This window comes from Morus notabilis, unplaced genomic scaffold (genome assembly GCF_000414095.1).
Source record: "Morus notabilis unplaced genomic scaffold, ASM41409v2 Scaffold550, whole genome shotgun sequence".
Classification (NCBI taxonomy): Eukaryota; Viridiplantae; Streptophyta; class Magnoliopsida; order Rosales; family Moraceae; genus Morus; species Morus notabilis.
Genome location: NW_010364233.1, coordinates 217145 through 232045, shown reverse-complemented (window position 1 = coordinate 232045; position 14901 = coordinate 217145). Strand labels below are relative to the sequence as shown.

Here is a 14901-nt window from a genome sequence, read left to right as displayed (position 1 = left end):
TTTTGAGGTGAAAATCTTGACTTGACCAAGGATATTAAATCTAATACACTTTTGATGGGATAAAAAATCCGAGTATATAGTTTTGAATAAGCCGAAAACACAAGAAATAAAAAGTAAATATCCCTTTAAAATCATCGTGCCAATTAATTTCTTTTTAAAACAAAAAAGCAGGAGTACGCGAGCTTTTAGTCCTAGAATTACTTCTTCATCAAAAATCAAGAAAATAAATTCAAGATTTAAAGAAAGGCCTCAGTTCAAGATTTATTGAGTTTAGCAAAATAATAATAAAAATAATAATAATCATAATGATAATAATAAACATTTTCAAAAAAAAAAAACAAGAAACCAAATTGAACAAAAAAAAAATTATATATACTGTTAAGAAATAAAGAATTAAACTTGCGATCCTCCCACAAGTACTTGCAGTCACTTGAATCCTTGATTACTAACATAATCATTTGTGGCAAGAAATAAAGCACAAAAAATGACACCTCAGAGCAATGGCGTATAAACAACCTCAAATGTTCTACAAGTCACCCCTGAAATGACAACTTCCAAGTGAATTCCTAAACTCACACTAAGTCTTCTTGTTTAACCACCGCCGAATCCAACTAAATCACAAAATCAACAATATTTTTTATCTTACACTAATTACATTACAAGGTTGTCAAAACTTCAACCTGCTCTAAAATTCATGCTCATACTTGGAGTTTGAAGCAGCCAAGAGAGCAGCCCCTATACCAGATCCATCTTTTGAATGTTCTATGACGACATTCTTCGAAATCTCTGTTCCTAGAAGCTCCGTAACTGCGTCTTGTAAATATCTTCTGTACTGTGGATAGTTTTCATACAACCCTCCATCCATAGCCACAACAGTTCTCTTCCCAAAGATGAGGCCTCTCGAGTCCTCCTCCATCTTTTGCAGGATACCTACAATCCCAGCACCAGCTAACCGGCCTCCTCGCTTCACGATCGTGTCGCATACATCCACCACAATCCTCCTTGCGCTAAAATTGGACTCTAGCTGATTTCAAAAGTGGACAAAGGAGTAGTTCGTTGAGTGAAAGATATCCCGAGAACTTCAAAATCTGCTTTTGTTTCTTTCTCAGAAACATTGCAAGAATGAAGTTTTGAGGGAGGGAAGTAGAAAAGGTGGAATAAAAAGTTATACTCTCTACTGTAACCAAATAAACTATGAATATTTGCTTGTCTTTCTTTCTCAGAAACATTGCAAGAATATAGTTTGAGGGAGGGAAGAAGAGAAAGTAGAATAAAAATTCATACTCTCTATTGTAAATATCCAGCTGAAATGGGCATTTTTTGTTTTAAATTAAGCTTGAATTTGGTTCCCTCTAGTTCCACATTGGTTCTAGTTCCGAACAAGCTTTATATATGGAGGTTAAATTTTTCACAAAAGTGGAATATGGAAACTTACCCCAACAACGCTATATAAGATTGATCCAACCGTTTGAAGATCGGCCGAGCTATCCTGCTGCATAGCACAAAGATCTGGAGTCCTACAAAGTTCAAACAGATTGTACTTGGAGTAACAGCGGTGAGAAACTATTGAAGAATAATGTGACGCTTAAGTCTGCAATCTTCTTCATGTTGTAAATTTCTTAAATGAAGTTATTTCAAGAGGATAAAGATGATCTACGGTATTGATCAACATGAACATCTCTTGAAGATGAGTTTGAAACCCCAAAAATAACACAAAGTTCAGAGGTACTTCCAAAATCTTAGCATTGCCTCGTTGTGAGAAACAATATACCTACTTCTACTTACCTAAGTATGAAAGGATTTGATAGTTTCACTGGAACAGATTTACCAAACAAATCACCCTCTTCAGTCATCTTCAGCAGCACTCTCCTTACAATTTCACCAAGATACATGCCTGATATGGTTTTCTCAAAAATCTGCACAAATAAGTTATAACAATTTGTCGATAGCATATCCTAGCTTATGTTATCTGTGTTACATTAAGAGAATCAAACATAAACTAAAGTGATAATAAAAAGACCATGCTTTACCTGCTCACCAGGATTGATACTAGCAGCATCCATCTCTCTGTCATAAACAGTCAAAGGAAGACCATTTGAGAAGGCTCCCCACTCGGTATTAACAATCTAAAACAATCAAAGCTTGGTCAACATGAAGGACAATATCTTAGTTTTGATCATCAATAAGAAATTAGAAACCTCTCCTACACACCGTTCTGCCAGAAGCAGAGGCATGACCCGTCTGTTTAGGAATAGCGTCGTTGCGTTCGACATAGCAAGCATTGGTTCCGGTACCCAAAATCACCGCAACCATCACATCATCGTCCCAGTACCTCGCCCCAGCTAGTGTTCCCACAGTATCATTAACCTAAACAAATAGATCAAGAATATCATATACTGATGATCCCTAATTCCTGAACAAATTTTAATTTAGAAAGCTGTGATGAGAAGCATACCAGAGCAGACACTCGCATTTCCAATCCAAGCCTTTCCATAGCCTCATTCAAACAAGCAACAACGTCTTTCCCTGCCTGCGAAAAAAGAGTTCGAAGTTTTGAATTATGTTTAAGCCAAGTCAACAAATTTATCCATAGCTGTAAGAGAATTGTTGCACAAACCGTTCCAGAGACGGCAAACCCCTTCGTCCACTTTATCAGCATGCCGGAATCAATTGATAACTGCTTCACAGGGAATGAAAATGTGAAGCCAATCTCTCTCATTCTACCAGAGGGCAGGTGAAATTTCCCACCTTCCTTTTGTGCAAATTTGGCCAATCCTGAAGCAATAAAGTCGAAAAGTTGCTGCAATGTGAAGAATCAAAACAAAATCAGCAAAGAAAGAAGTATTTAGGCACCATTATATCACCAATGTTAACATTCTTAAAAACAATAATAAAAAGTTACCTCAGAGGTTCCAAACATAAGTTCCTGAGAAATGGAGACTTGCTCAAATTCAGTGGCTATTACACGCTCTTCTTTACCACCTAATTGCACTCTTAGTACCCGAAAATTCGTGCCTCCAAGATCCAATGCGTAAAACAAACCCTTTTCGTTCCTTTTTTATTTTGGAAAAATTAAGTACTACTAAACATAGGAATATAATATATTATGAAACATAAAAGAAAAACATTGAAAAATAAAGCCTATCTTTCTATAGTCCCGTTCATTTCGCTAATTCGAGTTTAAAATTCGAATTTTACTATAATAAAAAGCTCTCACAAACAATCACATCTAACTTTTTTACTACAGTAAAAAGCTCTCACATAAAATCACATCTTAACTCGAATTAAAAACTCAAATCAACGAACTAAACGGACTCTCTATATACGGATCCTTTCAACAACCTCATTGTAATTTCAACTTTGACTAAAGAGTACGATTATTTCTTGTACCGAAAAGATAAACTTTAAAATTGAAGCCGCTTTTACCTAAAAAACAGAAACCTTTTTTCAGGTAAAGAACACGTTATGATTAGCCGTTGTTAGTTGTTACATTGAAGCATAAAATCATTAAGACCATTTATTTTATCGATTTAAATTTAAAATTTAAATTTTATTATGAAAAAATTTTTAAAAAATAGTTACATATAATTTTTTTATTATAATAAAAAAATATTATATAAAATCACTCAGAACTCAATTAAAAATTTAAATTAACCAACTAAACAAAACAGCCTAATTAAACCAAACTTCATAATTATAGTTTAGAAAACTTGACCAAGAAACACAGTCGGGAAAGTCAGGAAGAAACAAAACGACGTCGTGGTTAACAAGAAACAAATGTTGAGTACCCGCTGGGGAGACTGTCGACATAGCTGAGGATCATCTTGAGGTTGCTTCCGCCGTCGGCGGCGAGTCCGGCACGCATGTCGGCGGCCATTGCGTCTGCCACGTGGCTGAGAACAGGCAGAGAAGTGGCGCAGTCCTTCTGTAAGTTGGTCAAGATCGGAGCCACCGAAACAGCGCCGGATCGGACGGCCATCCTGACTCGAGGGAAGCTCCTGCTGGGGGTGCCGTGAGATCTCGACAGGTGGAACGATCCGACGGTCGTGGACATCGCGGGAACTGACATTTTTGGTGCGGTTTGATCTATGAAAGGCAACGAAGTAGAGAACCAGAAAAGGAAGAATAAGAAAAAGAAGAAAATAGAAGGAAAAAAAAAAAAAGAAAGCAAATTGAAAGCGAGGTGGAGACAGCTAGTTGCACTAGTTTCTCTCTCTCTCTCTCTCTCTTTTTATTTCTTGATCGCGAGGTTTCAACAGTTTTGGGGTTTCAGAAAGGGAAAAAAAAAAAGGGATATAGAAATAGAATAGATTAAAGAAGATTAAAGTAAAAGTATTTCCATAACGAACTAACCGGTCGTTACCTTACGGCTTACTCTCCAGTTCTTGGCAGCTTTTGCTTTTATTTTGAATATTTTTAATTTTGGGAATTATTATTTTAATGGGCAAAAAAAGGCTTTTTGAGAGGTTGGCCAATGGGCGAAGAATACGATGTGAATGCAATGCAAACTGCAAAGAGTGAACATCGATCGATCTCTGGTTTGGTGTTAATTGGTCATTATGATATGGACGTTTTTCGACTTTCTTGTGGATATTATTATGTGCCTAAGTGGCAATTCATATTAGTGAATCATCATATCTAATTTATTTATTAATCATATAAAAAAATATTAATTTAAATATAATATGTTTATTAAATGTGTTAAAAATATTAATTTAAACACGATTTATTTATTAATTATGTTAATCGTGTTAACTCTTATAACTCGTTTAAATTAATATATTGAATAAATAACTATTATAATAATGATTTATTTAACACGATCAAGATAAATTTAACATATTTATTAATCAATTTATCTTTTTTTAAAAAAAATAAATGAATTTTACCTACAAATATTAAAATTCACATTATTTGTATTTAATATGTCATGTAAACTTTAATGTTATATCACATATTATTAGATTACAGATGACACATATAGTTAATCGTGTAAATTCGTGTTAGGAAGTCAACCCTAACTGAACACATTTATTAATCGTGTTAATCGTGTCAACTTGATTATGACTTAAACCCATTTATAATAAACCTAACCTAAATCTGTTAATTTCTTACGGATTTTAAGTCGTGTCGTCGTGTGGTTATCTAAATTATTAATCCTACTTATCTCTGTTTTACTTTGACTTAGTCAACGGCTACAAGTTCTGATTATTACTTAAGGGGTTGTTAGCAAATTAAAAAGCCCTGGATTAAAGTTTTTACTAAAGTATTTTTTTAATTAAAATTTTTGTTACAATATTTTTTTTAATAAATATTTAAATTTAATTTGTTTTGTTACAGTATTTTTTTTATAAATTTATTTTTAATTTAAAATTTTAATTCAAATGAACCAAATAAACAGAGGAAAATTAGAAGAATATTTAGAAGGATTTTAACAATGATAACGACATATACCTATAATATTATCTCGTAAATGATTCTCATCAAGATTACTTGTGAGCTCTGCCCCCATTGTCGGAATCCTTAATGAATTGATTACGTTGGGGCCCCATGTAAAAAAGCTTTAACTGCATTATTCTGTCCTGTTCAGTGCACAGACTTTTTCATTTAAAAAAATGTTTAAAAAGAATAAATGAGAACAAGATAACTGTCATCTAGTGATAAGAAGATGCGTAATTCTTTCTTGAAGCCAAAAATTTCTTATAGGTCAGGAGATTTATGTTTTTGGAGCTGAATAATAACTGATATTCATTAAAAGTAAAATGGAAAAATTGTCTATTAAAGAAGAAACAGGTAACAAAAACCGACAATCATGTTTAATACTTCAGCCAAAGAAGACATATAAAAACTAACGCAAAATGACGAATTTTTACATGTGCAACTTTCAGGATAATTATAAAATTTTTTTTTTTTGACAAAAAAAAAAAAAAAAAAAAAAAAAAAAAAAGGAACTTTTTTCTGACCATCTAAACTTACAAATGACCGGGTTGGATATGGTATTAAATGTCAATAGTACTTACCAAGTCGACAAACTTTATAAATTGAGGACCATGATTTCGTTAAAGGTTTCTAGCAAGGAAAGATTAATGTTCAAGCCTGACATACATTTTAGCTCGGATAATAAAAGTTAAAAAAAAAATATTAATCCTTAAAAGTGTGACTGATGGGCTTTTAAGGAGGTAATCTTGTGGTCCACATTGGAAAAGCCCAATTAAGAATAGAGTACAGTGTTGGGGAGGGAAGTGGGATTGGATTAAGTTAGATGCAGGCAAACAGTCCCTATCTCTTGCCAGATATATGTGGTCATATTTTGGGCCAAGTCTATCAGATTCACATTTCCACCCACCGGCTTCATTCTCACTAATAAGAGAATTCTAGTGAAGTGGACGCGAAGAAACGAAGCTCCCAACATATCCCCTATTTTGTTAGTTATTTCTTTCTCTCTCTTTCTATTTCTCTAGTCCAAATAAGAACAACTTCATTGTTTGCCATCACCTTTCATAGTTGTCCCTCTTTTCTGTTTCTCTCAAAGTGAAGAAAAACGTGATCAGTTATAATGGAGAGCGAAAGAGTGCGTGTTATGATGAAGAGGGCAGAGATTGATACGAGGGCTCCTTTCCGGTCAGTCAAAGAGGCCGTCACGTTGTTTGGAGAAAAAGTTTTGGCTGGAGAACTCTATTCCACCAAGCTCAAAGAGGTACCACTCATTATTTAGTAGCTCGCTTTACATGATTTTTAATGTTTTGACTCATAAAATTGGTTTTGTTTTAGTTATTAGCGACATGTTAACTTGCTACACAGAATACAGTTACAACTTGCACCAAGGACCTTCTCTGCTTCTCATTATAAAGGGCATATGGATTTTATTTTTCCTTGCCCTTCTTGACAGTTAGGTCGGAGATTTCATGTGATGAGCTAAATGTGAATTTACCACTAGATTATGTATGCAAACACATGTCACCACTCTTTAAAGAAAAAAAAAAAAAACAACAACAAAAAAAACATGAATTTAGCAAACGTTCCAGTAGAATTTTCTAGCAGCTTTTAAGTATGTTATGAATTGATACATAAGGAATAGTGAGTAGTAACACATAACAATCTAGTGTATGAATATAAAAAATAAACAGATCATAATCTTTCTTCTTTTTTGTTCATAATCTTTATTTTTTATTTTCTTTGCTCGGAATGATGAAATTAAATATTTTAACGGCTATAGATAATACACGCATCATTGGTCTCAAGGCATTGGACATACCCTGCAGTTTTCCAATGATTGTGCTCTGAGAATGTTGCCTCTGCTCTAGGTTTCATTATCATGTGCGAAGGGAATAAAGTGTGTAATTAAATAAATTACTCACTTTCCTGCAGCGCTAGTACTGTAGTATATGATTAATGTCCAATATATAAATATAGCTTACACATGTAAGCTTTATTATAAGGAATCAGATCTTCTTGGCTTTCAAATTAAGAAAGGCCTGATTACTCACATATAACATTCCCCTTTCAAAGTATATTTTTTTGCTAAGGCCTTTGTGCCATTTCAGCCTAGAAAACTATTCCATTGCAGTTAAAAATGATCTGTAGCACTAAACAAGCTAAGAGTTCCCTATACCATCCTCTACATAGAAGTACATATTTCTGATTAGTGTGAATTAGAGTATAAGTATATCGTCTTATTTACTAATCAATAAAATAATTGCTTATATTAGATGCAAAGTGAAGAAAATGAAAATGGGCATGGCCCTTCTAGGATTGGGACTGTCACGGCTGAGCTAGAGGAGACAAAACAAAACCTCCAAAAAGCTAGAGAAGAAAGTGAGCTAATGGAAAATTGTCTTTCCTCTCTTAAGCAAGAGCTTGAACGGACAAAACACGAGCTTCAACAATTAAAGGAACGAGAATCCGAGAAACACCAAATAGAATCTGAGATTGAGGACGTCAAGTTCGTTGAAGATTCAATGAGATTTGAGATGATCAAAACACAAACATCTGGTGAAGGGGTTGAATTCCAAAAGAAAAGATACGTGACATTTGCAAATCCTCCTTCTTTGGCTCAAGTTATGATCCCTCAAGGTGTTGAGAGATTGGCGAGACACCCCTCTCTCAAGAAGAAGAAGAAGAAGAAACCGTTGATTCCTTTGATAGGAGGGATCTTTTCAAAGAAGAAAGCAAGCCCGGAATTAGCATAACCTCCACTTCAAACTTACACAAGTACTACACTTTTTATGTTACAACATACTGTTTTGGACCCCAAGAATAATTCCAAAACCTTTTTTTTTTTTTTTTAATTTTATTTTACCTTTTGTTTTGTATGTTTATGAGAATTTCATGGAGCAATTTTAGCCAATAGGATTGGCTTAGGATGAGATGAAGATCTACTATATGCATATGTTAATAAAAAGTTTCTAGATTAATAAAATAAAAATTCCTTGCATTGATCAATATACTTCGTTTTTCTTTCCCTAAGCACTTGTGTTTTTCTTTTTGTTGGTGCCGGTGAATACGAAAGACAAATTCACATGTCATTTGTCTTTCGTGTTGCGTTTCCCCTTAAAGAGCAAACCTTGCGCCATGTTCTATCTTTTATCCATACAGAAGAAAGGTCACGTCGTTTATCATATAAGAAAAGGGACATTTCATTCCACCAAAAAAAAAAAACGACATTGCATATTGGGGAGACCTACATATGGTTTTCTTGTCTACCTACTTTTGTCGTTTTTGTTCTGGAAACATTAAGGATATCTTTTTCATTCATTTCGTCTTTGTACATGCAAGCTACATATCGTTTCTTCTTTAACATTGACCAATCAAATTTCTGTAACATGTCGTTTTTGCAATTGGAAAACGACACACCGTTTTCATTATCTATTTCATGTTGAGAATGAAACGACATTATGTGATCTTTTCTTTGTTGCGAAACATGGGACGCAGTTTTTGCCCCACCCACCCTCTTTTTTGTTGGCAAATTGCTTCTGAATTATCTTGTATTGGAACGAACTAGTGTCTTCGATCCTGCTATTATCTCCTATTTGGTTTCTGTTTTTTCTTTGTCTTCTGATACTAAGTTAACTAGCACGTGTAATTACGAATCCTATTACTTTTATTCAGCAAAAAAAAAAAAAAAAAAAAAAAAACCAATCCTATATAATCTTCAATCTTCATGCGTTATCTATGATTTATAAAAAAAAAAAAAAAAAAAAAAGAAACTGATTCCACATCACATTCATTAACTAGCTCGTTGGCCTCAAAAAATTTTCCCCTCTTATATCCCACAAGACGATCACGTTATAAAATTAAAAGCACAACACGTTAAAGTTCTCTTTCCAGCCAGAAACGGAATTAAAGGGAAAAAAAAGGTATTTCTCAATTCAAACCGGGTGAGAAAAAAAAAATCAATGTATAATAACACTGTGGTGTAAGTAATTCTTTAATTATGCAAATAAATCTTAATTTTATATAAACGGTAATGTTCACATCTTAGAATTATATAATTTTTACAATTTAATGATTAAGAATAGGACATACCTTGATCTCCATTGCAAAAGAGATTTTAGCCCTTACCCTCTTTCTAACGTAATAGAACCTAATAGGTGGGGAGAGAGGATCAATTTGCTAATTTCGTCAAATATTTTATTTCCTTTAAAGAGCCCTTAATTTAGAGAAACTTCCATTTTCCAAGTTGACCAATCGAACTTACCCTTTTATATTTTATTAAACGATTACGTTAATTTTTTTTAAAAGAGAAATATCCATAAATTCACATGGACCACATAATAATGAAAATTCTTACATGTGGAAAACATCGGAACTTCTCTTTCAGAGAATGGAAGAGAAACACATATCTATATATATATAGCGAACAAATATTACCCCAGACGAAGCTGCAAGAAAAAAGAGAAAAGCAAAAAACCAATATGGTAAACATGATGCACACCAAGGAAGAATATTGATATATAACAGCAGTAGTAATCAAACCAAAATATCGGAGTTTCGACCTTCGAAAATCCCGGCCTCTTGCGACGACTTGTTGAAGAACTCGATACAGTCGGCTATGGCCTCGTTGTAATGCGAGTGAGAGGAATAGTAAGAGCTACAAGAGGTCTTCGGAGGCTCGAATCTATCAGAGTTTCGATGCCTCGGAGTCATTCCCTGCGTGGCCGAAGACGACCTTCTTGAGGGCAGAGAAAATATGAACCTCATGAGAAGCTTTCGGAAGCGGTTGAAGAGCTTCATGGTTGAGAAGTTGAGCTTTGGAGAGATATTGTTATTTTTATTAGAATGTTGGAGGGTTTGAGCAGTACTACTACTTTCTACTCGTATAACAAAGCTTTCTTTGTGATGGGTGTTCATTGTATTCTCTGATATTCAACCCTCCGGGAAATGCAACGCTATCATGGAGGTGTCGTTTCGTTATTGAGGATATAAATTAAAAAATGAGGGAGGTGTGAGGCTTTCCAAGGCTACGTTTATTGCATTTTTATTAGGAAAGGTGTTGGTCATGTTCATGTGCCCAAATCATTTGCTGTTTTCTTTTTTTTTTTTTTTTTTTTAATAGGAAAAAAATTACTGCTATTAAGTCTTATGATAATTCGTATAATACGCATTTCAAAATAAAGAAAGACAAAAAAGCACACATAAAATTTGTAGTGGTTATGTAACAACTACGTTCATTTTTAGCTTTTGTAATAAAAATTTAAAAGAGAATCAATACACCTCAGGCTTACTATATCTAACTGTTTGTGTCTTTTTTTTTTTTTTTTTTCTTTCTCTCCTCTAATTTTATCTCTAAATATGATGCTCCCAATATAAGTAAAATTAATGCAATTGAAAATACAAGATCAGTCAAAATCTCTTCGTCAAGACAATATGACTCTATAAATTCAACAAAATACTTTTTTTTTAATTATTAAATCTTTATCGAGTTATATTGATTTTGTATTTTTTTTATATAACTTTAACTAGATTTAACATTTAAAAGCATGCACCATCGATATGGATAATTATATCCTATCATAGAAAGCTGGCAGGCCTTAATTAGGAAAGACTAGCTAGTTTTGATCTTGGACCACAAGCAATTTCAAAAAAAAAAAAAAAAAAAGAATTTTAAGCACAAGATATATTTGAGAAAGAGTAGTAGTTAATCCTTCATTTCTTATTTACAGTTGCTAGTTGCTTTGAGAATACGCAAAACTCAGAGATGTTTAAGAAAGTTTGTTCATGTTCCATTTTAAGGGATTCTTCTTAATACTTAAAGATATTTTGATGAGCATAAAATATTACTATTTCATAGACATGCCAAAATTTTACCATTCACAAATATGTGGCAGCCTTAGTTACTAAGCTTATGATTAATAATTCCTTAAAAATTAATACGGATGAGATGAGGCAGAAAGGATATTAGTATACCATAGGCCCACACACAATTCAAATATGTGAATAGCTTGAAACATTAATCATGCCATTTCGAAGGATAACAGGAATCACTTCTTTAAGGTAATATAACATGCCGAGATTTAGCGATAGCTGTTAGAAGATATTATATTGATAACACCAAATAAAGGATATATTGTTTGATTTAATGATCAATTTGTGTACGATATGTTATAATTGTGTCTTGTGTACTTCCTTAAACTACATTTATCGTTCAATGATGAGGTCACCCCTTGTCTCCCGACTTTAACTTACTAGACGAAACAATAGCGTGTGTAACAAGATTAGCTCCCCATTTTTTAAACCATAATTATGCTGGTAATGACTCAAATTTGATGGTTCATCAACTCTTCTCTTCATTATTCTTTCTTTAATCTAAACCATATCTTAAAGCATCAGCTTGAGCTTTTAATCAATTTTCTATCGAACTCGAATGCCACTTTAGCTAAAAGATGAATTCAATCGGGATCTTGAACTTAATTGGATGGGATGTTTAGATTAGAAGGGTTAAAAAAATTAAAAATAATAAAAAATCTTTGGGTCGGTCATTCATGGGCTTTGAAGTTTGTAGGCCTTCATAAAAACAGGTAATCATCAAAATTGGCGCGCTGATTTTCTATAGGCGCGGTAAAATAGTTCTCTTTTTGTTAATAGTTTATTTTGTTGTTTGACTGTAGAATGCTTTTGAAATTCACTGCATATTTATTGGCCTGAAATTAATTTCAGCTTTCTCACTCTCTCTCTCTCTCTCTCCCGCTTCAACAGGTCTTTCAATCATCTCTCTCATTTTCTTCCGTTTATTCCTTTCTCTGAGTTCCATGCTATCGGAAAAAGGCTCAGCAGATTGACAGATTATTCTTTCTACCTTCTCTAATCTCAACAGGTTTGATTCTCTTTTAATTTTTGTTCTTTTTTTTTTTTGTTTTTAGCTCGAATCCGAACTTTTCTTCATTGACACTCTTTTTTTCTTTTGGGAAATGTAATTACTTTTATAATCTTGATTTGATGAGAAAGAAGAAGAAAAGAAGCTTCCTAAACCCTAGAGAAGCTTCTTCTAAGGCTCTAGTTTTGTATAAATTCTTTTGCTGCCATTTTTCTTATTCCGAGCTCGTGGGAGGTTGGTTTCACCTCCAAGCAAGGGAAGCACAAAAAGCCCTAACTCTATGAACTTCAATTTCTCCAGATTTTGATTTTCTCAGGTAATGGGGTCAGATGTTGACATTGCGAGATGGGTGTTGGAAATTGTTCTTCGGCAGCCCGAAATGGGCGGCTTGGCACGGAAGCTACTGGCGGTGTTGCCGGTCTCCGACGACGACCTGCGCTTGAAGAAGACGGTGCTTCTTCGAGCAATCGAATGCGAGACGGGTCCGTCACCGAGGGCGTACTGGAGATTTTGGAGATTCTGGAGGAATTGGATAGGAGTCAGGGCAATGCCATTCTGGACTCCATGAGAGCCGCGTATTGTATGGTGGCGTTCGAGTGCACGGTGAAATTCTTGGTGAGCAGCGGGGGGAAGCCTCGAGGGAAGTACTCGAAGGCGTTGAATCGCATTTGGAGAGGGAGAATCGGGCGGTTGGAGACGTACGGGAAGAGCGAACTCGTATCGGCCGAGCTGAAGAAACGGTGGGATGAGGTTAACTCGGTTTTCGACGCCGAAGAGGCGTGTAGGAAGCTGTGTGGAATGAATACGAGGAATGATGCTCTGTTTAGTATTCGGCTTTATTTGGAGGAGGCGTGGGGATTAGTGGGCCCTTCATTCTTAGAGCTCGCGGATGGATTGATGAACAAGAAGAAAAGAGTGTTGAACGCTGAGTGTGATAGAGATGAATTGGATGACCTAGATGAGCAAAATTTAGCGGCCCTGATATTGCTTAATCTCGGCGAAGGATTGAGGTTGAGTGAAGAACTTTGTAAGGAAGATGATGTTTATAATAGCAAGATAACTGATGTTCAATGTTTGGCGGTGCAGACATTAACGACAGTCGAACTTTGTGATCCCTTATGTGTGGTTGAAACGGTCATCTCTGACTTGCAACTAAAAGACGTGAATAGTGAGCAACCCTTGGAAAACCAGAGTGGAGATCAGGAAGTGGATGAAGCAAATCCGAGCACTGAGCTTGCAAAATGCTTTGATATTAATATTCAAAAGAAAGTTCTTCGAACCAGCTTCTTGGAACGTAATAGTACTGTCCGAACATGTGAGGTAAGATGGCCCAAAATTTCTAGGAGTCAGTATCTTAATTTAGTTTTGTATGTCATGTACCATTCTCGTTGATTTTTTATTACTGTCTTAGATTTGCAAGATGATTTTAATAAATGGTGTCTAATTGATTGAAAGATAATACACCAATTAGATTTCTGAAAATAAATGGCAATGATTAACGTGATCCACTGTAATGTGTTATTTTAATTGCTCATTTGGTCCTCAAAGTTTGAATCTAAAAGTATGTTTTGCGCATCGAATGATGCTTTTATCATAGTCGGTTGAATCAATGGATGGCTCACCCAAACCAGCAGCCAAACTTGAAAGAAGAATTCGCCTGCCTAGCTGAAAGAGAAAAGCTGTTGCAGCACAGAAGAAGAATGAAACTAAAACGAGGAGAAAGAATAAACGATGGTCTTTACGTGAAGAAGATATTTGAAGGACTGCTGTGGAATCGTATGTGCTTCTTTTTCTTTTCATGAAATATTGTTTACTTGTTCACACTCACGTATTGCAGGTAATAATAGGTAGATATAGATAGTGTAATTTGTCTCTTCTTTTATACAACTGCCTTGTTGTATTAAGCAAAAAACAGGAGATATGTTGTTCTAGCAGTTCGTTAAGCTCTTAATCCTTTATATTCCTCATGATTCTAGTTTTCCCATAAAGGTTTGGTAACAACTGGAAGTTCATCTTGAATGACAAGTTGGATATTCTTTTCTACGGGTAGATCTGAAGGATAAGTGGAAAAACATGAGGAAATATTTGCACTGTTAAACAGTATGCAGCTATTTTTATTTTGCTGGGCAAAGGTATGTGCTTGCATACAAGCTTTTGATTCGTTTAGTGAATGCTTTTTTATGCTTCTAGACATAAAATTGGAACCAGATTCTTTCAATGTAGGAAGTTAAAAAGTACTTTTCTTGAGATAGGTTTCTCCTGTACATTACTCTCTTCTTTGGTTTATGGCATGCTTTGTCATGTCTATACTAAGTACTCACACCAGGCAAGTATTTTGTTCACTGATGCCTCTTGTAAGTCTTTAAAAGAAGCATATCACTTTGAACGAACACCTTCGTTGTTCACCTGATGGCCAACAGGCCAAGGAAAGCCTCAACAGCACCAAAGAACCCTACTTCTGTCAGTCAGGCTGGCCGGTAAACTACCTCAAAAAAGGCAGTACAGGATGATTCTTGGTAGCCGTACAAAACAATGGAATACTGTAAATGTGTGGAAGTTACTTTTTTTTTTTTTTTTTTTTTTTTTTG

At 34.7% G+C, this 14901-nt stretch overlaps 4 protein-coding genes across 5 annotated transcripts; 2 read left to right on the top strand and 2 right to left on the bottom strand.

The window, feature by feature from the left end:
- Positions 1–390: 390 nt before the first annotated feature.
- LOC21399118 (hexokinase-2, chloroplastic) lies at positions 391–4412 on the bottom strand. 2 transcript variants are annotated; one of them, XM_010106145.2, is made up of 10 exons: positions 4364–4412; positions 3789–4086; positions 2903–3053; positions 2618–2800; positions 2456–2530; positions 2212–2367; positions 2031–2126; positions 1786–1916; positions 1436–1517; positions 391–1024 (listed from the first exon to the last, which is right to left on the bottom strand). In XM_010106145.2, the coding sequence occupies exons 2-10, from the start codon at positions 4067–4069 to the stop codon at positions 686–688; spliced, it is 1494 nt and encodes a 497-aa protein (XP_010104447.1). In that variant the 5' UTR covers positions 4070–4086; positions 4364–4412; the 3' UTR covers positions 391–685. The 2 variants fall into 2 exon arrangements, with proteins under 2 accessions (XP_010104447.1, XP_024026579.1); XM_024170811.1 differs by lacking the exon at positions 4364–4412 and having other exon boundaries at positions 897–1020; positions 3789–4265.
- Positions 4413–6470: 2058 nt separating this feature from the next.
- Positions 6471–8251, top strand: LOC21399117 (WEB family protein At1g75720). Its single transcript, XM_010106144.2, has 2 exons — positions 6471–6697; positions 7710–8251. The coding sequence occupies exons 1-2, from the start codon at positions 6557–6559 to the stop codon at positions 8187–8189; spliced, it is 621 nt and encodes a 206-aa protein (XP_010104446.1). The 5' UTR covers positions 6471–6556; the 3' UTR covers positions 8190–8251.
- Positions 8252–9866: 1615 nt separating this feature from the next.
- On the bottom strand, positions 9867–10233 carry LOC21399116. The gene is made up of 2 exons (XM_010106143.2): positions 9976–10233; positions 9867–9881 (listed from the first exon to the last, which is right to left on the bottom strand). Exons 1-2 carry the CDS (start codon positions 10231–10233, stop codon positions 9867–9869), a joined length of 273 nt encoding a protein of 90 aa, XP_010104445.2.
- A 2942-nt stretch (positions 10234–13175) lies between these two features.
- On the top strand, positions 13176–14145 carry LOC21399115. The gene is made up of 2 exons (XM_024170826.1): positions 13176–13633; positions 13911–14145. Exons 1-2 carry the CDS (start codon positions 13211–13213, stop codon positions 13980–13982), a joined length of 495 nt encoding a protein of 164 aa, XP_024026594.1. The 5' UTR covers positions 13176–13210; the 3' UTR covers positions 13983–14145.
- Positions 14146–14901: the final 756 nt, after the last annotated feature.